Raw genomic sequence first — 22,733 nt, 5'->3', positions numbered from 1 at the left:
AGCTTCTGAAAACCAGCTCTGCTCAGTCAGGTGTCTCCCAACCCCTTATATTCTGGAAAGGAAATTCATGATATCAAATGTGAAGTCACATAGATGCAATTTAGGCCCCAAATCTTCTTGTTTGAAACAGCAGGAAGGAGAAACCTATACTTATCAAGGGGGCCTTCATCAACATGGACATTAAAAGCAAACTGTTCTTTCCCAAACCGCAATAAAATGTCCCTTGCTTTGGGATGGGAAGAGTCCTGCTTGAAGATGTTAAATGACCGCTCTTAGAGTACCCTCTGCTGGCCAGCTTGCAGGCAGAGCAGTGACAGTGGCCCAGGAAGGCTTATCTGGGAGTGGCCTGGCAGGTAAAAACAGCCAACCTGAGTCTGTCACTTGGCAGCAGATAACCCATGATAGAGCATCGTGGCAGGACCCTGCCGCCGCAGAGAGGCAGAAACGCCCACGTTGCACATGGCCCAAGACCTAGGGAGAAGCACGCCAGCCGAAAAACACCAAGCCTTTTCATCTCCTTTTTTTTATTCTGCTATAAGATTTTATTGTGGATAAAAAGAAGGAAGCACCGGAGCTTTAATTACAAGAATTGCCTATTTTACTCAGTTTATGCCTTTGCTATCACAAAAACAAACTATTGCATCTACCAAGAGCGTCACGTATAATAGACTGGAACTAGGCAGACATGAACATTGATGGCAAGACTACAGGGTACACTCTCATCTAGGTGCCTTGGATTTATGCGTGTAATATACCCCTAAGTGTGTAAACCTCAATAAAACTCAAAGCAGCTTTATTGAGCTGTACCCTGTGGTACTTTCAGAATCCCACATTGAAGAAATTATTCATTCCATTTTATTTTAAAACGAACAAAATAATAACATATGGTTTAAGCCACAAATGTGTCTTTGATCCCTTCCTCATATGAGGTGGCACCAGAATTCCAATGAAAATGGTTGCAAAATCTTTATTAAATGCCTAATCAAGCCAAACAGTTTTATTGTGTTTTGAAATGAACGTCGGATGTCTCTCCATCCATTCCTTCCCCAGAGTACCTTGACTGCACTCACCCATCCTGCAGAGGCCCCTCAGAAGGGTTTCAGAGAGCCTTCTGTACTAACATCAGAGAGCGAACCTTCCCAGTTCCCCATTAAAATAAAAACCAATCTCCCAGTGCTTGTAACAACGGCTCAACATCCTCTCTGCAATGACCCACTTTGAGGTCAGCCAGACTGCAGAGTTGCACAAGGGCATGGGAACCATGCGGCTCAGCCATTCCATTTGGTCTCGCACGACTGTTATATTTTTCTGTATCTCACTTTCTCTTCTTCCACTCTTGCCCGTTTTTCTCTTTATGCACAAACTTGTCTGACATTCTGCAGTGAGATCACAGGGGAGACGAGCTTCTGACAGTTTGGCTATCCTCCGGGAGCCACCATTGCTCCCAGGGCTCTGTGCACCCTGGGGAGCCACAGGCCATCACTCGCCCTTTCTCTACTTGGAGAACAGTGCACGGCGCGCTGGCATTTCCTCTTCTGGCCTTATTCTTGTCCCTTAGCCTCATGTGCTCATTCGCACACTCCTACTTTTCAGAGCTGCTTCATCCTGATCAAGTTTTATTGCAAGGAAGGATTTATGTTGATGGTTTAAACCTGACACAGTGCTAGTCTGGCCTTTTCTGTAGATTTCCTGGCACCAAGGCCCACATTAGAAATAACAGCACTTAACCTAGCGTTTCATTTTCTTTTGACATATTTTATTCTCATCCCCCCTCCTCCTTCTCCCTCTTTCCTTCCCTGCCTTATTCTTTCCTTTTTCTCCCCATCTTGATTCATTCTCATCTCTGCCCTGGCAGATCTGAGCTCCTTAACCATTCCGTGTGAAGAGGAGGAGGAAGAAGAGGAAGAGGAAGAGACGTATGATGATATTGATGGTTTCGATGCCCCAAATTCCGGTTCCCAAGGCAGACCTGTCATCTTGCCTGGGAGTATGGGGCTAAAAGAGCCCACAAAGGAGACAGAAGAAGATATTTATGAAGTCTTACCAGGTGAGAAATGTTATCTTCTGGTTATCTTCTACTAGTTTCAGAAATTCTTGACCTGGTGGAAGAATATAAGTTTGAAACCTGCAGAAGAAGCCAAATCTCTGAAGAAAAGAACGTAGGGAAGCTTCAGTGGAGTTTCCATGACGCCCAGTCCAGAAGCTCTCCCTTGATTTGGGAGCAAGATGAACTGATCAAGGCGTGTCTTTCACCTTGGCCGTGTGAAGTAACTCTATTATTACATATGTCGAGTCAAGACGACTCATGTTGGCCTTCATGGGTTTACTCTGGATCTTGAGGTGGGTCATCAAAACTCTCTAGTTTCAACTTCTTCTCTGTGTAAATGTGAGAGTGATATAAAATCTCCTCCAAATGAGGAAGGTTATCAAAAGTCTAAAGGAATACAAGGAAGTGCTGACAGACCTTGTCAGTAACCGAAGAAGACCCTGAGAGCGTACAACCCATCAGCACCCAACTCAGGTACCACAAATCGAATCGCCCCTCTTACACATAAACCTGTTTCCTCTGCCCACCATTACAGGAGGCCCACGTACATATTTCTTCTCTTCCAAAGGCATGATAACTGGCGTCTCAGAAAATGTATAGTCATCACTGCTTCCGCGTAGCCCCTTCTTGTGGGAATAACAGCAGCTGTCGAACGGCACAGAGCACAGTGGGGGTCAGACTGTGGAAAACCGGAGCCTGAGCCTTTTAATTGTGAGGTAGTTAGACCACAGGAACGCTGAACCTTCAAGTCCGTTCAGAAAGATCGCTCCTGTGGAAATTTGCCAGGAGTTCAGTGCTCTGCTGAGAAATTCGAATTAAGCCGAAATTTATAGCAATTTAAACCTCTACCCCAGATGAACTCAGAAACTAAGGTGACTCTAACACTGGGGACCCTAAAAACAGGACTGGTTGCCAAAAAGCTGGGTCAGTAAGCAACTTGCATTTCAAGACTTCCTAAGAAGAGGGTCCAATCCTGTCAATGCTGTATGAGGCTCTTCCCTTGGGGGTGGGGGTGGGAGCCACGTCATTGCTTCCTGAGTCAAGGAGCCGGGCTGTGGCCCCATGTCTCCTTCTTGCTGAGGACTTCACCCACCTCCCCACCCACCAGGGAGAGTCTGCTTCTTCTCCTAGCACTCCCAGCTTCTGCCAGTCCCAACTTCCCCAGCCTTTTTGTTGTGTTTTATTATGCAAATGATATCTTGGTTGAGGTCGAGCCATTTCTTGTGTCTGAAGTTAAAAAAAAATGATAATTTCCTCAGCAAGTCATCGTCGTTAATGAAGTTTTACAAAAACAGATACAACCAAAGGAAAATAAAATTTCACAGGTGATAAATTTTTCCAATTTCCCTGGCAGAATTCGATAGGATTGTTAAATTAAGAGTGAAGGTGTCTGTTAGAAAGCAACGAGCAGTGATGGGTAATTTTATAGAGTGGAAAATTGAATCAAATTGCTACATTAAAACACAGCTCCTCTGAGAATCTTCCCTTTCACAGTCTGCTCCATTGCAACAGCAGGGTGCAGAAATGGATCTAATTCACAACACTCCCTAAAAGGAGATGTACTCCCCAACTTGGCCAGAATCTTCTTAGGGAGCTCACATTCCACTCACTCCCATCCAGGCTGGGGGAAATATCCGGGTGACACTCCACTTTGGATTACAGCTGTGGAAGAGTGCTCTGGGAAAGCCTCACTGAACGACTCAGGCTTCTGGGGAGCAAAGAAGGGCCTTTTCATGCACCAGCTTTAGTTCTCAGAGGAACCAGAGAGGAGGGGGCTGATGCTCAGAGGCGCAGAGCAAAGGACAGGAAAGAGAAGGAGCCTTGGGAAATAAGATGAGTTTGAGACCATCACCTTACCCCAGATGATGGGTCAATGAATGTATGATTGTCTTCTTAACGACCATCCTTCCCTTGCTTCCTCAAATCCTACCCTTGGCCATCCCAGCACTGCCGAGGGTCCCAGGGCATGCCTCCAGTTGAGATGCTGGAGTGGACTCTGGGGGCATGGACACTGGTCTGCTTTCCCAAGGAAAGCCACTTCTGTGCTCACAACTGTCCTCACAAAGTGAGGAAGCCCACACTGTAGGAGATCCAGGGTCTCTTTCTTCAGGTTAGGGAAACTGCAGCTAACTTGCTTATATGTTTCCAAAGGACAGCACTGTTCCCAGCCAACAGGTTCTTCAGCATTGTCCATCCCAGTTTTTAGAGACAGCATTGGAGGTGGGCTATATTGGCATTTAATGATGATAAGAATATTTCAGCCCCGAGTCTCCATCCCTCAGCTTCCCACCCAGGGCACTCAGCTTGTTGCTTCTGGAATTTTCTGTTCACTATACACATGTCACAGTATAAGCCCTGAAGGAATTAAAAGGGAATGTGAGGGCAGCTGACATTGCCTACCCTCTGCTGCCATCTCACAAGATCTAGAGAGCGGCAGCATGTGAGAGGCAGCGAGGTATTGCAGGTAAAAGTGCTGGCTCTGAGTCAGAATGGACCTGCTCGGCCACCTGTTAGCTGTGAGACCTTGAGCAAGTGATTTGCCGTCTGTGTGTGTGATTTTCCCACCTGTGCAATGGGGATAACAATAGTACCTGCCGTAGAGGGATGCTGTGAGAAGCCTAGAACTGAAGTGTGTAGAGCGCTTAGAACGGAGCCCTGGCATACAGTGAGTACTCAGTAAGTGCTGGCTGTTAGTGATTTCATGGCGTTTAAATAAAAAGTGTTACCTCCTTGAAAAATTGAGGGATAGCTAGTTCCCCACCTCCACCAACCAAACCTGAGAAAGTCCAGTTGGACATTTTCAGCTATATGTATGAAGCAGGTGAAATTGAAAATCCTGAGCAGATGGAATGTGGAGCGCACCTTCTGCTCAGGCCCGTTTTTACTGCAAGGACAGGTGCTGGGTGGAGGGATGGCCAACGGTAACGTTGGATTGTGCTAACACTGCATACCCATCAAAAGTCAAATGACTTGGGCTTCTAACATTTGTTTCATTATAACAGGTAAATGTGCTTTGCAGAGAATACTTAGCATTGATGGTTCTGCTACTGCTTCCTCTTTGGGCTGGGGCCTACACAAGCCCCATGGTCTTTATGGGAAGGCCATGTACGTGAGATCTCCCTTCTAGAATGTAATTTCAGTGGTCTTCCTAGTACAGAGAAAAGTGCTTGTAACACATACCGAGTCAATACAAAAATGTTTTTTCCTAATCAAAATAATGTATGGGTCATCAAATTAAATGCACTATATCACATTAACCATGGGCTAATTAGCGTTTGCTACGTGGCTGGCACTGTCCTTCCCATGAGGGAAAACCAGAGCACTCGAGGTTTTTAGCCAAGACCACAAAAATGTTAGTCCTGGGTAATATGGTTTCAAGGTTGGTATCCGGTGGGATTTCTGAACATCCGTGTTGAGCATATGGGGGCCCTTGATTTTTAAGATCTCATTTGCAGTAGATTAAACTGCAGGGAACCACCACAAGGAAATGCTAAAGCAATCTGTGGAAGATGGGAGGCTTTTCGGAGCTCTCTCTCACCCCTCCCCGGAAATTATTTTACAGGCCAGCACAGGCCCAGTTTTGTGATTCAGTGTTCCATAAAAGGACAACTTTTATCAGGTTTCACTTTGTCTGGGGCCTCAAAGCTGGAATCCAGCAAGTCGCCTGAGACCATCGTGCAGCTTTAACTGGGGCCTTGTCACAGCTGCGGTGACGGCGGAATCTGGCTGTGTTCTCAGGAGAGACTTCAGGAGAGCAAGCGGGAAGAGAGACAATGAGTTCTCCCTCGGAATTTCTGTGTGCATTCCAGTGCTGCCCACACTGCCCCGGAGGGTTATTACAGACCCAGAAACCGGATTGCTTTATAATGAAGCATAGAACTGGGTGGTTTTTGTTGTGGGTTTTTTTTTTTTTTTTTTTTCATTTGAATCAAATGGAAACAAGCATTCTGTGGACTTGTTTTTTTCCCCTCTACTGTTGCCCAGACCGACAAGAAGAAGAAATGGCAAAAGTAGGTCTAAGGAAAGAGGAAAACAGATGCCAAAAACACAAAGTTTATGAAGAAAGGGATTTTCAGTTTCACAGAAAAGCAACAGCACTCCGTGGGGGGAGCCTAAAGCGTCAATGCCAACGGCAGGCCTGAGCTTCCCAGCCCTTTCTCTCTCTCTCCCGCGCACACTGGGCCCCAGCCACAAGCTGCTGTTTGGCCAGCACCAAAACCAGAGTCATGCTGGGGTTTTCTTCACCGAGAACATCCTCCCCGAGCTCAGCCTACGAAACCCTACACCTTCTGCTCCAACACGTCTCCTTAGTGACCCCCTCCCAGAGACTCAACTAGACTTGAGCTCCGTTTCAGCCCCTACCACGGTGATTTGTATTCAGGTCTTTCTCCTCCAATTAGTAGGTGCTCAATTATTGTTTGTGAAATTAAATTCAGCGCATTCCAAGTGTTGCAGTTAGCACAAATTGGATTTAATATCGTGTACGTCAAGACCCAGACCACAGAGATAGGATGCAAATGTTCTGAGGTAACAGTTGAGACTAAAAACTATACAACAGAGAATTAAACGTGTTATTAGCATCCTGCTCATATTTTCCGTGTTGTCTGAAGAGGTGCTGGAGCGCCCACAGATTTATAGCATATCTGTGCCTGCTGTGGAGAGCTTTCTATTTCCACTCTCCTGCATGCCGTCTCTGTACTCCGAGTCTATCTGCATTTCTGTTGCATCTGTCACGAGAGCACCTTGACATCTGGTTGCACATTGATACAGTTGGCATTTTTTAAGCTTCTGTCACCTTGCTTTGTTTGGGGGAAGTGACTTCCCCCTTTCGGATCCAGTCATTTTTCCGAGTGTTGTTCTCAGTTTAGCCGATGTCAGAGCAGCACTTCAGAAAGGAGCCAGGTGTCATGGGAAGCTGGCTCCTCTCCGTGACTCCGTGGTGGAATCAGTGTCCTGTTCCTCTCAGCCTCTCATTAGTGTCCCTGACATTGTGCCAAGAGTGTTGATTGAAATCAGCTCTCTGGATACTGAGGCTCATTTGTGATGCCCCATGGTTCTCTCACATGTTCGCACAGCTAACAGAATCTTCCTCAACTGTTTTCCCAGTTGAGATGAGATATTTGGGGATCAAGTAGAGCATTTAATGTAATAAGTGGACAGTAATCTTCAGAGGTTAATTTGTTTAAAACCTATATAAGGTTGGGGTCCCATATGCCCTGTTAGGAGCGAGGACCATTATAATCTATTCCTGTTTGAAGTTGAGTTAGCACATAAATTTTAATTCTCTCTTAAATGAAGATGTATTCCAGTAGATGTAATGCTAAAATGCCTAATGATATTCTTATAAAGAAGTTCAACAAGCTCTTTAGCCTGAAGAAGAAAATTTTTTTCAAAATAATCTCTTAAAAACCGAAGGTTCATTTTACAGGAAAAAAAAATTGAGAAATCTAGCAGTTTCACCCACCCCCTTTTGTGAGCAAAGAGACATTTCTTTCTGTGGCCACGTAATTGGTTTTCTCGACTTTGGAGTTTGAAAGATGCCAGTTTGATCTCATTGAAGGATCTGAGGTAAAGCGTCCGCCTCTCTGTGTTGTGCTCTTTGCAGCTGGGAAGGTGCTGAGAGCTGCTGCTGTTCACACCAGCTGTGGAGAGCATTGCTTCCCTGTGTGTTGGTACCTCCATGCTCACACTTTCAAAGGCACAGCACCCAGCCTCTCGCCCCAGTAGCTGGGCTTCTTGACTTGAGCTCACTTTCAGCCACCCGGGAAGGTCAACCCTGGATAGAGCAGATGTGGGGATTAGAGCTTCCCTCCTCACATTCATCACGGAAGAGCTTAGTAACGGTGGTGAACGATACATAAGATCTATGGCCAGCGTTCTGCTTTCTTTCTAGGTGACTCCACAGGCGCAATGGAAATCAGAGTATCTGGCCTGGAATTGAACGGCATAGAAGAGATTTTTATTTTTCCCATTTTTGTATCATGACTAGATTAAGTGCTGTTGCCTGAAAGGACAAAGGAATCAAGTGTAGTTTTCATTTTTATCATTGCAAATACATTTACATTCCCCTATTTTACAAATGCAAAGAGCAGGCAAGCCACTTTCAATAATTTATTTTAAAATCAATGCTAATGAGGTTATGTCTCGTCAGTGGCCGAGTTTTACAATAAAGTCTGATTTATTTAGAAAAGATCTTTGGTGTAGCTTCCCATCTAATGGTGGTGGGAAGGAGGTGGAGTCGCAGGCACGGTGACCCTCCAACTTCAGATCCGATTTGTAATTCACAGCGGAGATCTGACCCAATTTACATTGATTAGAATTGGGAGGAAGAGACATCTGTGCACAGACAGCAGAGGTAGAATAAACCGTCTCTGCAAAAGTGCCTAAGCACAGCGAATTATTGGGCTTTGTGATTGAGTTGTTTGGTATCAGCAGAAGAGATGCTCCCTGCCCAAATTATTGGGTATCTCTAAAACTGAGGCCGTACCAACTCTTCTTTTAATGTTCTCAATCCTGTGAAATTGGTCCCATGTCAAACAGGAAAAGCATCAGGGCAGAGGAAGGAAGGAAGTGGGCAAGTAATAGGAAGACAATGTGCAAAGAATGATGTTTAACGTGATTTATTTCAGCAAGGTCTATTTCCGATATTTGATTTCACTCCTCCATTATCTCACATCTTTATTCCTCATGGTGGGGGGGGGAAGCACTACAGGTGGTAAGTAGGAAATTCTCTGCTGTGAGGCCATACATGAAGGTAAGAAGAGTTGAGGTCTTTCCCCACAGAATCTTGTAGGGCAAATAGATATGTGTGTGTGTGTGTATATATATATATGATAATTTTTTTAGTCTGAAGGACATATGACTCATTTCTGCAGAATATCAATTCCTTAATTTTTATTTTTTGCAGGGAAATTTTATCATTTTAATGTGAAATCGATTACTTCTTTAATGTTCTATAGTGCTGTAACATATGTTTGTGCTGCTTCTTCTTACTTATGAGCTCAGAGCTTACTTCCCCCATTCTAACATACCAGAATTCATATTGCTCTATAAAACTTATATTTAAAAAAAAAAAAAGGAACTGTCCCTGGGCCAGCTCCTCAAAAGTTTCATTTAGTGGCATAACTATGGGGAAACAAGCCAGGTAAGTGCCCCAAGACCCAGGAAGAGAAAGTAAATGTGGACCCAAAAAAACCTAAGTATTCAATCCTCAAAATGTTGCTTATTATGCCCCATTCATTGTGTGTGGGTGGGTGGGTGAGAGAGAGAGAAAGAGAGAGTGCACAGAGATGATGAAAAGGAGAATAGCAACTGTGTTTTTGCTCATCTTACTCCACATGTAAATTGGCTTAATATGAGTCTGGTACTCATGCTTTCTTTATAAAGACCCGATTCCCGTGGTATCAGGTAGTATGAAGTCTGAGATGAAACAGGTTAATGAGGGTAAGAAACAGGCCAATCATGTTGTGACTTTGACCGTATAAACACTTGATTGGAGTTAGACAATAGCACTGATTTAGAACCCATTGTGTACCTGCAGCAATTAATTAAAAGACCATTCCAACTGCCCTCAGGAGCTTACACTCTAATGAACAAGGCAGGCTGAATAACGGCACTAAAAAGATAACTACAAGCCCCGAGTACCAGGAACATAAAATTACCGACATGACCAGCTTCAGCTACGGCTGAACAAAACTTGATACATTAAGGACTAATTAATCATGGAGGGTTTAAACACATGCTTAGCCACACATGCGTGCGTGCACACACACGCACACCCACAACTCTGGGTACTTACATAGAGACAATACATTTAGAAGAGAATGCTAGAAGGAGTGGAGAAATAGAGCTTGAGGGAGAGCACCAGGATTCTAGTGATCGGTGCCTAAATAATCCAGTGGATTGAAAGCTCCACTAGGGCACGGACCCTGCCAGTCTTGTCCACTCTGTGTCTCCAGTTCCTAGTGTAGCACCTTGAATAGAGCAAGCACTTAAATACGTTTATTAACGAATGAAGGGGAGGGAAGGAGAGGGCCAGTTTGAAGATGCAAGATGATTAAAAAAAAAAGAAAGAAAGAACAATTATGGCCTTGGAAAGAGCATGAGGAGCTCTGAGAGAGAAGACCCACCAGTATAAAGAGCAGAAGATTATCAACCACTAATTGTTAACGCTGATCATGTTTATCCCCTCAGATGAAGAGCGTGATCCAGAAGAGGATGAGAATGGCACTCCACATAGAGGAGGTATGAGAGCTTCCCAAATGGACAGTAGGACGTTCAGGCTTCTGACTGGAGAAGGCACCTTCCTTCAGACTACAAACGTTACCGGGCTCACTAATTAAGAGGGTACTGGTGTGTCGACCTCAAAAGCCCCAGATAAGAAGACTGGATAGGGAAATAGCTCAACCTTCAGAGCAGCCACTCACCTTAATTAATGTTCTCAGAACAGCTAAGATTTATCCTAGAGAGGGTAAGAAACCAAACCAGATATTTATTTTTTCCTATCAGTATTTCCTAAATCAGTACGGTGAAAATAGAACTGCCTCATCTCTAAGAGATCAGGGGATTGAGAATGGAAAGAATGGAAATGTCTCCTCTCTGAGAGGCCCGGAGATTGCAGGTTCAGAGGGGAATGGAAATGTGTCAGATCTGAAAAGCGAACGTGGGGTGAGGGATGGAACTGCTTGGTGATGCTGACTTCTGATGGCCTGGTTTGATTCCAGGCACATTTGGGAATGAATATGTAACAGGTTTGTGGAATACGAAATTACATCTTATTCATCCCAGACTGTTAACCATGCTTCAGGCGGTTAGTGAGCCCATCTTTTTCTAGGGTCAGATGCCCCTCCAAAGCCTCCTTAAGCGGACAAGGACCTAGTCCATCCTTGTCAATGAAGGAATGTGAATTGCAAGGGCCACCTCAAGGACATTCATCCCATCAGCAGAGCCTAAATTGTGGCTGATATAGATACTAGCTGATTTTTTTCTTAGAGATTCTATGAAAGTCTTAAGCCTAGTTCTTCCCAACTCTCTCTCCCTGGTCCCTCCCCATTTCCCTGGCCTTTCCTTTTCCCATTCTCCTCTCTATTCTCATCTGTTGCCGTTTCTTCTCTTTGTTATCTGCTCAGCAAGACCCCTTCTCCTAAGGTTCGTGCCCAATGGGAAATGCATATGTAACAGATTTAGTGAAGGACCGAACTTCGTCAATGCCCAACTTCTCCCAGGGAGAAGAGACGGCATCAGAAGTCAGGTGCTAGAGCAGGAGAAAAAGGAAGAACTCGCATGAGGATGGTCCAGGATTAGCGTAGCTTCCAGTGAGCACCTCGTCACGATGAGCCCATATAATTAAGTCCATTCCAAAACCTATTTTCTACCGTTTCCTACTCGCTGTGCAGAATTCCAACAGAAAATCTGTTTTCTGACCAACCTATGTCCCATGACTTTTCCCAACCAACTTCCATCACCAGCACAGGATAGAAGGTGGGAAAACTATAAACTTCCTGCGGCCAACTTTATAGTAAACGCCATTCAGGAAGCAGCAGTCTCTGGCAAAAGTCTAAAATTCAGTTTCAGATTCCTCCCTCATCACATTTCCTCCTTCAACCTTTCTTTCTAAGGTTCTATCTCGGGTGGCGGGATGGTGAGGGGAGATTTATTTCTTAACTGTTCCAACAGCTCTATTTCAAATAAGTTAAAAAAACAAACAAACAAATAAACAAACAAAAACCCTTTCATTCCTCATGCTTCCTGCCTCCAAAACAGGCGTTGTTTAAAAAAACAAAAAAACAAAAAACAGGTGTTGTTAAAGTGTAGTGGGCTCTAACTATGTTTCTACGGTTTATACTTCCCACCAGTTATAATGATTGGTGACTTAGTGATTAAAACACAGAGGACTTTTTGCTCTCTCTGCAGAATCTGAGGCAGGAATTTTTATTATTTGTGTTTACTTATTTATTTATTGCATTTATACAGTGCCTTTTCTCCAAAGGAGCTGTGGAAATGGCAACAAATATGGCGCATCCAAATGTCATCCCTTAGCTTTATGACAATAAAATGTACAGGTCCAAGGAAAGGGTAGGCAGGCCCACGAAGGCATATAAAAGGGAACTCTAGGACAATGTGAATTCTTATGTAACAGACAAGCTACACTAGTTTGGTTCACTTAGGTTCTTTTTCTCAAGTGTCACATGTCTTCGGCAGGGTTGGGGGGTGGGGGGCATTATTCCCCTAAAAGATACTGTGGCTAGCAGAGTTACCTTTAAAATCCACATGCTCTTCTCCAGAACTCTTCCAAGGAGCCTGTTCCCAGAAATGCTTTGCTTTCCCGTGATAGAATTACTAACATTTTTAAAGCCCAACTAGATCTTATCAGAAGAGGAGGGAAAAAAGGAATTCAGTTTATCCTCATTGGGTGTTAATGACCCTGTAAGATGTAATTTCTTTTATTTTATTCTGTTACCTAGAAAATCTATCACAGCCTTGTAGTATTGATTGTTCAATCTATAAAGAGCTCAGTTTACAGCATGACTGTTAGTAACAGGGTTATTTTAATGAGTGACTCTTCAACACCTCAGATTCTCACTAAATTGCAACCCATCAGCCTAACAGTCTAACACTAAGTATCTTCCGTGATGACAGCTTATCTCCCTTCCCTATCACGAGAAGGCAATGTTCAGGTAACCAACAAGAAAACTCGTTCTGTACTGTTTATACGAAAACTCCTGGCCATTGGCTTGGGTCTGCCATGTCAAATAAAGAGCGGACCTGGAGGCACAACTCATCCTTAGATACACCAAATATCTGACCAAGGAAGATCTCCGAACAGGTTGTTTTCACTCTAAAATTGTGGGCAAACTCAGCCAAAAAGGAGCCCCCATGCAATAATTTCTGCAGGGCAGGAACATGGTCCCTGATGAACTTCTACCACCACGGGCTTCTCCGTGTTAGTGCATATACCGATGGATTGATTCCACGAAAGCAACAGGGAAGCCACAGAGGTCTTGCAGCTCTCATTTTTTGAAACCTGTTTCCCAAGACCACACATGAGTTGAGCATCAGCCAGCGACAATTTTGGCCCAATAAAAGGAGCATGGGGCGGGGGGGAAGAGCATAGAAGAAGATCAGGATCTGTGAGTGTTCTCCACTTCAAGATCATACTTACAACATTAAAGACCGTAGAAATTTCAGAAGTCAAGATTCAAGGGCTATGAAAACAAGCAAATGGCAATGTTCAGCTACTCTTCCTGTTCTGGTGTCCTAGTTAGTGGAGCTTAGCAAATTTCTTCTTTTTTTTTTTTTAAGATTTTATTTATTTATTTGAGAGAGAGAGAGCACGCACGAGCGTGGGGAAGGGGCAGAGGGAGAGGGAGAAGCAGACTCCTCGCTGAGCGGGGAGCCCCACTCAGGGCTTGATCCCAGGATCCCGGGATCATGATCCGAGCCAAAGGCAGACACCTAACTGACTGAGCCACCCTGGCGCCCTGGCAAATTTCTTTATGCCTTTCATTCTGAAATAGGTAATAAGGTATCAGACTGAGTCTGCTTTAATGGACTGAATATGGTGGACTTCTCCGGCCTGGCTTAGAAAATATTTCAGGTCCCTTCCAGTGGCTCACTGCTTTGGCCTTCTATACCCATTTCTCACCTACCCATGGTCTAGCAAGGACTGGCTTTAACCGTCTTCTCATTCTCTCTTTTCCATAATTTGTTAAGAGTTGCTCCCATAGCCAGGCCTCATTAGCACAGCCCTTTGGCTCATCGAGCAAATGTAAACAACATGCTGACCTGCCTTTTAGCCTCTTTTCCTTGGTCACAGCTTGAATTCTAGAGCCACCCAGTGTCTCCCAAACAAAACCCCAAGGTGACCTGTGAACTCTGGAAGGAACACAGTCAAGTTCTGTTGTCCCTAAGGAGGAAGACAGGCAAAAACATGTCCTGGTCCTTTTTACTGTAGAACTCTCCACGTCACAGAGCTCATTCTCAAATTCTGACCCTGTCAACAGTAATACCACCTGGCCTCCGTTACAGGAGAAATGGCTATTACTGGTTATAAAGAACTTGGTGTGCAATGACGAATGCTTTGCAATAAATACCTAGAGAGGAGAGAAAAGCAATATATATTTAAACGTAGACCATTGCTATTCTTCCTATGACATTTTGTTTGCTGGGAGCTTAGCTTCTCTCATATGGGATAAAGAAAATAAGATGCTGCCCCTCTTTTTTTTTTTTTTTTTCTCTAGAAAAAGTCCTTCTCAGCTCTGCTAGCAATTTAAATGCAGTGATCACATACGCATTAGCTTCTCTATCATTGTAATTGTTGTTAATTGTTATAACTGTTTTAGTTATTAGTGGTGTCATTATTGCTCTAGGTCCTCTGTCTGTTTTATGCTGAATATATTAGTGCTTTGCTTTTGAATTACCAGGCTTTATTTAGTGCAGAGTTACGGGGTTTTTTTGGAGAGACATTGAAAAATGCTGGCATTAAGCTTTATTCTTTTGTTTTTCATTCCAAATGGACAGACTGGAAAAAAATATAATTAGATGGAATAATGTCCTCAAAATGAGAATGAGGATGCTTTGAATTAATTAAATGGTCAGAATGCCGCACCGTGTCTGATCTCAGACTGCTGCTAGAGTCGCGTAAACCTAAAGGAACCTCAATCCAGTCCACAGAGGAAATCCTCTCTCAGGCTCCCAATTCCTCACTGGTCTAAAGACATCAGTCTCCTCAGGCGTTCCCTTGTTTATAGGATGACCTGGGCAAATTTAGGGAGGCCCTACAAAATTCCAGGCCTTCAAGCTCTTCCAGAAGCCAAGGGTCAGGAATGAAGCCCTCCTCTGCCTTACCTCGTCCCCTCTTCAAGATCTTTAAATAAACACCCAGTCTCAGTCAGGTGTTGATAACACAACCAAAGCTTCTGGGAAACCTTCCGTGAAGTTAGCTTTCCTGTTGTACACAGCACCCTCAACTTCCCCCTTTGAAGACATATCACAGTCGTAGATAAGTAAATATCTGTATGACTCTGTTTCCCATTGCCTCCCCCACTGGACAGTAGCCTGAAGAACAGGGACAGCGTGTGGCCAATGGGCAATTCCCAGTGTCCTACACAGTCCCGGGCACTTAGTAAGTGCTGTGGACATGTCCGTTGAATGCCGAGGAATGAATGCAGAGAAGTCGTGTGCACACACACACACACACATCCATGCAAGTCACACCTATGTTAAATGGGGAGTCTGCAATACCGAGTCCAATCTTGTCCAGCTAAGGCGTTCCTCCTCACTGATTTCCCTAGTACCCAAATACCTCTGTCTGGACAGCAAGTCCCCATGGTTAGCCCTTCATTCTGCTTATTTTCTGAAGCTGTCCTTTTATGGTTCTAGTTCTGACAATTCTGGTTCTTGGGCTAGGTAAACTATCCACTGGATTCCTGAGCTCTATCTTCTTTTAGCCTTTAGCTTATGAAGAACCAAAGGCATTTTCTATATTTTTTTCTTGGAAGGCTTTTGTTTTCCTCCTAGCTCCTTGCTTTCCCTGTGATCTATATTGCTTTTAGAATAGGTCTGTTTCCAGGTTTTCTCTGGTGTCTTATATGCCCAATATCAAGTCACTTTTTACATATATACCTGAAAAGTACTCATAATCTTAGAAGAATTTCCAGACACATGGGGAGCAGTACCCCACAGTGACCATCTGCTAAGCCAAAGTCAAGACAACTTTGCCAGTCTTCTTACCATTCAGAAATATCAAGTTGTGTTTTAAAAATCTATTTTTATAAAATTATTTTCTGTATAATATATAAATGCATGAAGAATATTGACATCAATATACTTTTCATTTCTGGGGTTCCTGGGTGGCTCAGTCAATTAAGCATCTACCTTCAGCTCAGGTCATGATCCCAGGTCCTGGGATCGAGCCGCATGTTGTTGGGCTCCCTGCTCAGCAGGGAGCTTATTTTCCCTCTCCCTCTGTTGCTCCCCCTGCTTGTGCTTTCTCACTCGCTCTCTCTTTCAAATAAGTAAATAAAACCTTTAAAATATTTGTGTATGTAGGGATGCCTGGGTGGCTCAGTCAGTTAAGCATCTACCTTTGGCTCAAGTCATGGTCCCAGGGTCCAGGGATCAAGTCCTGCATTGGACTCCTTGCTTGGCGGGAAGCCTGCTTCTCCCTCTGCCTGCCTCTCCCCTTGCTTGTGCTCACTCTCTCTGTCTCTCCCTCTCTGAAAAATAAATAAATAAAATCTTAAATAAATAAATAAATAAATAAATATAAATATAAATATATACATATGTATGTACTTTTCATTTCTAATTTTGTCAAAATCTTCAGGTGATTAATCAACTCCATTATGACTAAAAATATATTAATATGTCTTCTGGGAAAACCAGTTTCACTCTTCAGGGACTGATATTTCTCTATTATTTCATGCCCTGGTATCCCCCAAAATACATACCTTGTCTTTCCGGTTGTTAGCGTTTTTCTCCCAAAGTATTTTTCTTCCAAGCACATTCTTAACTCTGTGGTTTCCAGTGTGGTTGTCTTGTCTGCTGCCCTCTGTCGTTTACTGCATATACGAACAATAACCTTCGTAAAGAAGACATGCCTGATTTCTATATGATTAACGTTTTTACTCCTGTTTGCATCGTCCAAGTCTTAATTAAGTAGATCTGTCCCTCCTTGGTTCTTGTGCACTTTAAGATTCCTACCAAAGTTCTTTTCCAGGTACACACAGGGATTTTGTTCTCCTGTGCCTTTATTATTTGAATTGCTGGTAAGTTAAGAACAAGTTTTGTAGCATAGCCAGTGCGTCTGTCCACCCACACTGCCCACCTGCCTTCCCCCATCTATTTCCATCCTCAGTGACCAGCACTATCACTCCTCATGGGAGGGTCAAAACCAATGAAGGGAAAGGTAGAAACTGGTGCAAATAGGGTCCCCAAAAGTCACTTGAATTTTCATTAGAACCCAGGACTCCTGACTCCCATCAACGAGAATCTCATCTTTGGTAGATGCTTTGCTGACCGCTCTCACCCATATGGCAACCTAAGGAACGGGAACATGGCCGCGTCGTGCCTGGTCCAGCGGGCATTCACTCTCCTGCCATTCAAATCCCCAGATCCTCTCCAACTTTGCGCTCTAGTGTTTAACCTTTCCGGGTAGAAGAAGATCAATACAGATTCTTCATTGCTAAGAATCGATGTCTGTCCTGTGGCATCACTGCCATCTAGTCTTGCTGAGAAGCCCAGTAAATCTCTCCAGCTGCTTCAAAAGCTTGGTTTGTGTCTTCAGCTGCTTTCATTTTTAATGCAGATCACTTTGGTTTCTGTCCCCCTGGGGGCTTGCAGATAAATCTTGGCAGGCCTGTTCAGGGTCTACAAATGAGATGCTGGAAAAGGGCCAGCCCACCCAGAATTTAGTTGTAATGGATGAGACACACCCCCCCCCCCCGGTTCCACTTAAAGACTGGGCTATTCATAACCGTATTTATTGGGGGATTACCTCTTCTAGTACCTGGGTGGGAAGTGCCCAGGATGAAGTTCCTGTGTAACAGAAGAGACCAACATGTGAGATTGTGATGCAGACACAAGCTGGCTGACTCAGCCTCTTAGTAAATAGGCAGAAGTCGGAGACGTATCCCAGTCCTTCAAATGCATTTTGAAGGAAGCTCTGGATAGTTCAGAGACCCCGGATCAAGAAAATCTGGCAGGAAATCTCTGCACTGCTTACTTACAAACCAAGTAAAAAATTACCTGCCTGGTTTTCTTTTATTAATAAATGAATGCATTTATCATATTATTGAATAACATCTGACTAAGGGTAATCTGTAAATATTTAATGTTAGTTAATGATCTCCTTTTCCCACAGTCCTTCGCTCATGCTGAGTGTTTGGCTGTATCTCATCCCAAACCCCTGAATCCTAGGTTTCCTAGGGGCAATATTAGAACACTGATTTCCACTTACAGCAAAAATGTGGGCTCCATGGAAAAAGACAGAGTCCTTCTAACTTTGCTTTCTCCTCTCTTTGACCAGTGGACTATACCAATTATTACCAAGGCCTGTGGGATTGCCATAGTGACCAGCCAGATGAACTGTCCTTCCAAAGGGGTGACCTCATCCGCATTCTGAGCAAGGTAAGGACACAGAGTGTGGGGCTTGGATCAAAAGTTGATTTTGGGGGGAGCACCTGGGTGGCTCAGTCGGTCAAGCATCCGACTCTTGATTTTGGCTCAGGTCATGACCTCAGGGTTGTGAGATCGAGCCCCGTGTTGGGCTCCACACTGGGTGTGGCGCCTGCTTAAGACTCTCTCACTCCCTCTCCCTCTGCCTCTCCTCCCTCTAAAAAAAATCATTTTTTTCACTTTCAATGATGTAGTCACCATGACCAAAATTATTCTGTGTCATACATTTCTCTGGTGTGCATTACATGGCTCCCTCACACATAAAGTAAATTCCCATTGATTTATAATTGTTAGGGAAATTTTTAATTGAAATTTCAGATTCAGGAACTAATTTTCAAATTTAAAAATGCAATAAAGTAGATATAACACTGAAACCATGCCAATCAATTTATTCTTTTTAGGGTCTTGTGGTGCTTAAAAGGTCATCGTTATGTACATAACTTATTACTGTATAATTCTCTTGAAACATTCTGGCTTGGTAAACCACTTTCTTATGTCATTTACAGATAAACAAGACTGTAATATAATTATGATGGGGGGGTGGGGAGTCAGTGCTAGTTGGCTCAGTTGGTTTGAGCAAGTGCTGATAAGGCCAAGATAGTGAATCCAGCCCCACAAGAGCCAGCTAACTTTATTCTCTTCCTCAGTCATAAAGTTAATCCCTAGCCCCAACTAAGCATCTCACAAATTATGTTATTGATCGTAAAAGAATTGGGAAAAAATGAGAGAGTAGATTATTGTAGATTCATCGCTAATGTGAAGAAGATTCAGAACTCACAGGGTACCATTTGAGGGATCAGTAGCATCATCCTTTGTAAAGGAAGATGATACATATTCCACATAGGCGAGCTAAGGAAATAGGTTCTGTCCCTGAAGTAACTTACCAGAAAGTTCTTTATGAGGTCAATCAATATCTACAAACACATGTTTAAATAGACACCGTTTGCTCTTTAATTAATGAGTATGTGGATTCCATAAAGGCAAATTGAAAACCCATTGCGTTACTAACCCATCATTCGCTATTTATCTTTATTTTGTCAATAGCCGAGGGTTTGTCTCGATTTGAAAGATACCAGAAGGTCCTTAAGAAACAGACCAGGGCTGACTTAAGGTACCTTTCAGTGGTTGCAACAAGTCCCCTCGGAACGAGGACCAAATTCAGACCCAACCTTTTGCACAAGAGTAGGAAGCCTGTAAGCCCTGCTGACTGAGATCACAATCTTCCAGTGATTTCTTCCAGAGTCCTAACTCAGCTCCATCCTAGTGCTGTTCTGGTGCAGCCCCAATACACCAAGAATAAATTGGAAGCAAAGAAGGGAGTGGACACTGGCCTGATTGGTATTTCAAATGCCCGAAAGCAAGGTTTGCCTTGTAATAGAATTTGTGTACATTACCACGCTGGCATTACAGGGGTAATCGAGTTATCCACTCAGGTGTGACCAGGCCTCTGTTTGCCCAGAGCCTGCAGGTGAACAAATTAACTGTTTACATTGTCTGAGGTGCCTGCAGCAGAAGGGGGGGTTGCAGAGCCAGACTGTCTGCTGGCCTTCTCTCTCGGTCCTGATTATTTTGTTTGTTTTGCATGTCTTTTGCCTTTGTTAATGGCTTCTCACTGGGGGTCCCTCTCCTCCATTTAGAAGGGGCTGTGTGGTGACTTGCCCTGCAGTACAGCACTATCTGTGGGTACCATGGCTGTTGTATTTTTAAGAGGTACCAAAGAACACGTAGAGCCTCCCCTACCTGTCTTTTTTAACCAATCCCCCTTCCCCTCTTCCCGTACTGAAAGCTAAATATATCAAAGCTTGATTCAGGGAGAATACCTTGCTGTTCTGGTTCTGTCTGGTTTCTTTCTGCCTCTTTTGGAAGGTCTTAAGCCTATTTTCATCCTTTGCCGGTGTAGTAGCGCATTTCTTCCCCCAAAAGCTACACCAGCTGCCTCCCTTCTGCACGCTGTTAATCCCTGCATGTCAGAGGAGGAAATGAGAAGCTGGAAGCTCACTGCAGTTTCCCTCATAAAGCTTCATTCCAGTTAACGTTGGCTTGGGGAGCATTTCGGATTGGATTTACCTTTATTATATCACCTAACTCAATAACAGTCCTTGGACAGGAAGGAACCTTAAAAGGCCACCCAATCCATTCCCTCGCCTCGAAGAAGCACAAATGAAACAATTCAGACAGATAGAAAAAGGAGATCCCTCTACCATTAGATGTTTGTCTATTCAGACTTTCAGTAACTCCCAATCTCTGGAATTTTTTCTCACATGAATCCTAAATACATTCCACTTCAGCCCCAACTGGCTTCTGCAACCTGCCTCTCACATGTGGAGGAAAAGAACTGACCCAAGTAGAGGTTAGGCCAAAAAATTGGTATCCGGAAATCTCCATTTTACTTTTCTCTCTGGCCAGTAAAACCTTTGTCAGACAGGAAAGGCTCACTGGGTTAGGAACCTGGAGAAGTCTATTTCCACCAAGAAACACAAGGCATGGGGCATCTGGGTGGCTCAGTTGGTTAAGCGTCTGCCTTTGGCTCAGGTCATGATCTCAGAGTCCTGGGATCGAGCCCCACATTGGGCTCCCTGCTCGGTGGGGAGTCTGCTTCTCCCTCTCCCTCTGCTCATGTGTGCTCTCTTTCTCTCTCTCTCTCTCTCTCTCATATCGATAAATAAAATCTTAAAAAGAAAGAAGAAAGAAAGAAAGAAAGAAAGAAAGAAAGAAAGAAAGAAAGAAAGAAAAGAAAGAAAGAAAGAAAGGGAAAGAAAAGAGACACAAGGCAAGACATAACCGGGTGCAGCTCAGCTAACCTGGACCAGTTTCCCTACCTGTAAAATGAGGGAGTTGTGTTAGATAACTTCTACATTTCCATCCACCTCGAGCATTCCTGTACTAAACATGATGAAGCTGACACCGCAAAACTGCTAAAGAAATTCCACACAAAAATGTGTTTCGCTTTAATTATTTATGCAGATTAAACGAATTCAAAAATTTCAATTATAAGCTCTTTTGTTTTGGGCCCTCATAAATGCCTCTGGTTTTCCCCTCTCTCTTTGTATGATAAAAGAAATATTGTGGGGGGGGAGCAGGTTAAGAAGAGGAAGTGGTCCCTGGGTAGGGAAGCCAGGTTGGGTCTGCACTTTATTCTTGGGCTCCTGCCCCTCCCTGCTGTTCCTTAATGGTTGCCCAAATATGCTCCAACCTTGAATCCTAGAATCCTAGGGCCAGGAGAGTCTGTTAGGGCCTAGGGTCTTTGGGCAAGAATGATCCCAAAGGAAGAGAGCTATTTGTCCTTTTTATTTTTTTTTTATTTTTATTTTATTTTATTTCATTTTGTTTTGTTTTATTTTATTTTATTTTTAAGAGAGAGAGAGAGAGAATACGAGTAGGGGTAGAGGGAGGAGGGCAGGGGAAGAGAGATTTCCAAGCAGGCTCCATGCCAGGCTCAGAACCCCACACAGGGCTCAATCTCATGACTCTGAGAAACCAAGAGTCTGACGCGTAACCAACTGAACCATCCAGGTGCCCCTATTTGTCATTTTTTAAAGTAAAATTTCCAGAGAGGATGATTGGCTGGGGAAGAAAGATACAGCCCAGAGATAACCAAATACCCATCACCAGTCCAGTAACAGATGAGTTACTTATGTGACCCTGAGCAAAGTCACTTAATCCTGCTAATCTTCTGTTTTGTCATCTGTAAAAATTGGGATAACTTCTATTCACAGGGGTTATGATGCTTGCAGTTAGAGAATTCGTGTAGAGAAGTGCCTGGCATTTAGGGAATAGTAACTATTATCATATTCCTCTCTTTTCCACTAACAATAAAGTAAACTTTTGAGGGTCAATGCTGGGTACATATTAGGAATTCAATAAATTGGAGCGCCTGGGTGGCACAGTCCTTAAGCGTCTGCCTTTGGCTCAGGGCGTGATCCCGGCGTTCTGGGATCGAGCCCCACATCAGGCTCCTCTGCTGGGAGCCTGCTTCTTCCTCTCCCACTCCCCCTGCTTGTGTTCCCTCTCTCACTGGCTGTCTCTCTCTCTGTCAAATAAATAAATAAAATTTAAAAAAAAAAAAGGAATTCAATAAATTCTCTCTGAAGAGAGAGAGAAAAAACAGGTAGCCTGTCCTCCCAAGAACTCTCCATGAAGACACTCAAAAGCACAAAATCTTCTTACTTGGAAATAGAAAACCATCCAGTGAAGAGGCCTACGTGGAAATCCACCTAGCCTTTCCTGGTCTGAGGGGTTTTGTCACTGACAATAACAGATGGATTGTTTTCTCATTTGATGAGAGGCCAGAGCCAGGCATCCAAGCTCCCAAACGGTAACCAGTGGGCACAGTCAGCAGGACCCCCGCTGACCTCCCCTAACACATCCATACATTCCTAGGCCCCATGCGGTTTCATGCCCACTTAATTCACTGAGTTCCAATTTGGGCTTTAAAATATATTAAAGGGAGATTTTAATAACGAAGCAGATCTGTGCTTCTCGCGGATGTTCCCACGTTCCTTTTGGGCCC

General features: G+C 43.8%; 1 protein-coding gene across 1 annotated transcript in view; it reads left to right on the top strand.

Moving 5' to 3' along the window:
• The window catches only part of SKAP1 (src kinase associated phosphoprotein 1), a 266,257-nt gene that overhangs the window by 225,227 nt on the left and 18,297 nt on the right, over window positions 1-22,733 (top strand). The window contains exons 9-11 of the mRNA XM_057318109.1: window positions 1,856-2,047; window positions 10,241-10,291; window positions 18,075-18,175. Coding sequence (XP_057174092.1) covers window positions 1,856-2,047; window positions 10,241-10,291; window positions 18,075-18,175 — 344 coding nt within the window. The remainder of the gene's footprint in view (window positions 1-1,855; window positions 2,048-10,240; window positions 10,292-18,074; window positions 18,176-22,733) is intronic.

Source organism: Ursus arctos, unplaced genomic scaffold (genome assembly GCF_023065955.2).
Source record: "Ursus arctos isolate Adak ecotype North America unplaced genomic scaffold, UrsArc2.0 scaffold_24, whole genome shotgun sequence".
Taxonomy (NCBI): Eukaryota; Metazoa; Chordata; class Mammalia; order Carnivora; family Ursidae; genus Ursus; species Ursus arctos.
Note: the sequence above shows the minus strand (reverse complement) of the source record. Positions and strands in the feature narration are given on the sequence as shown.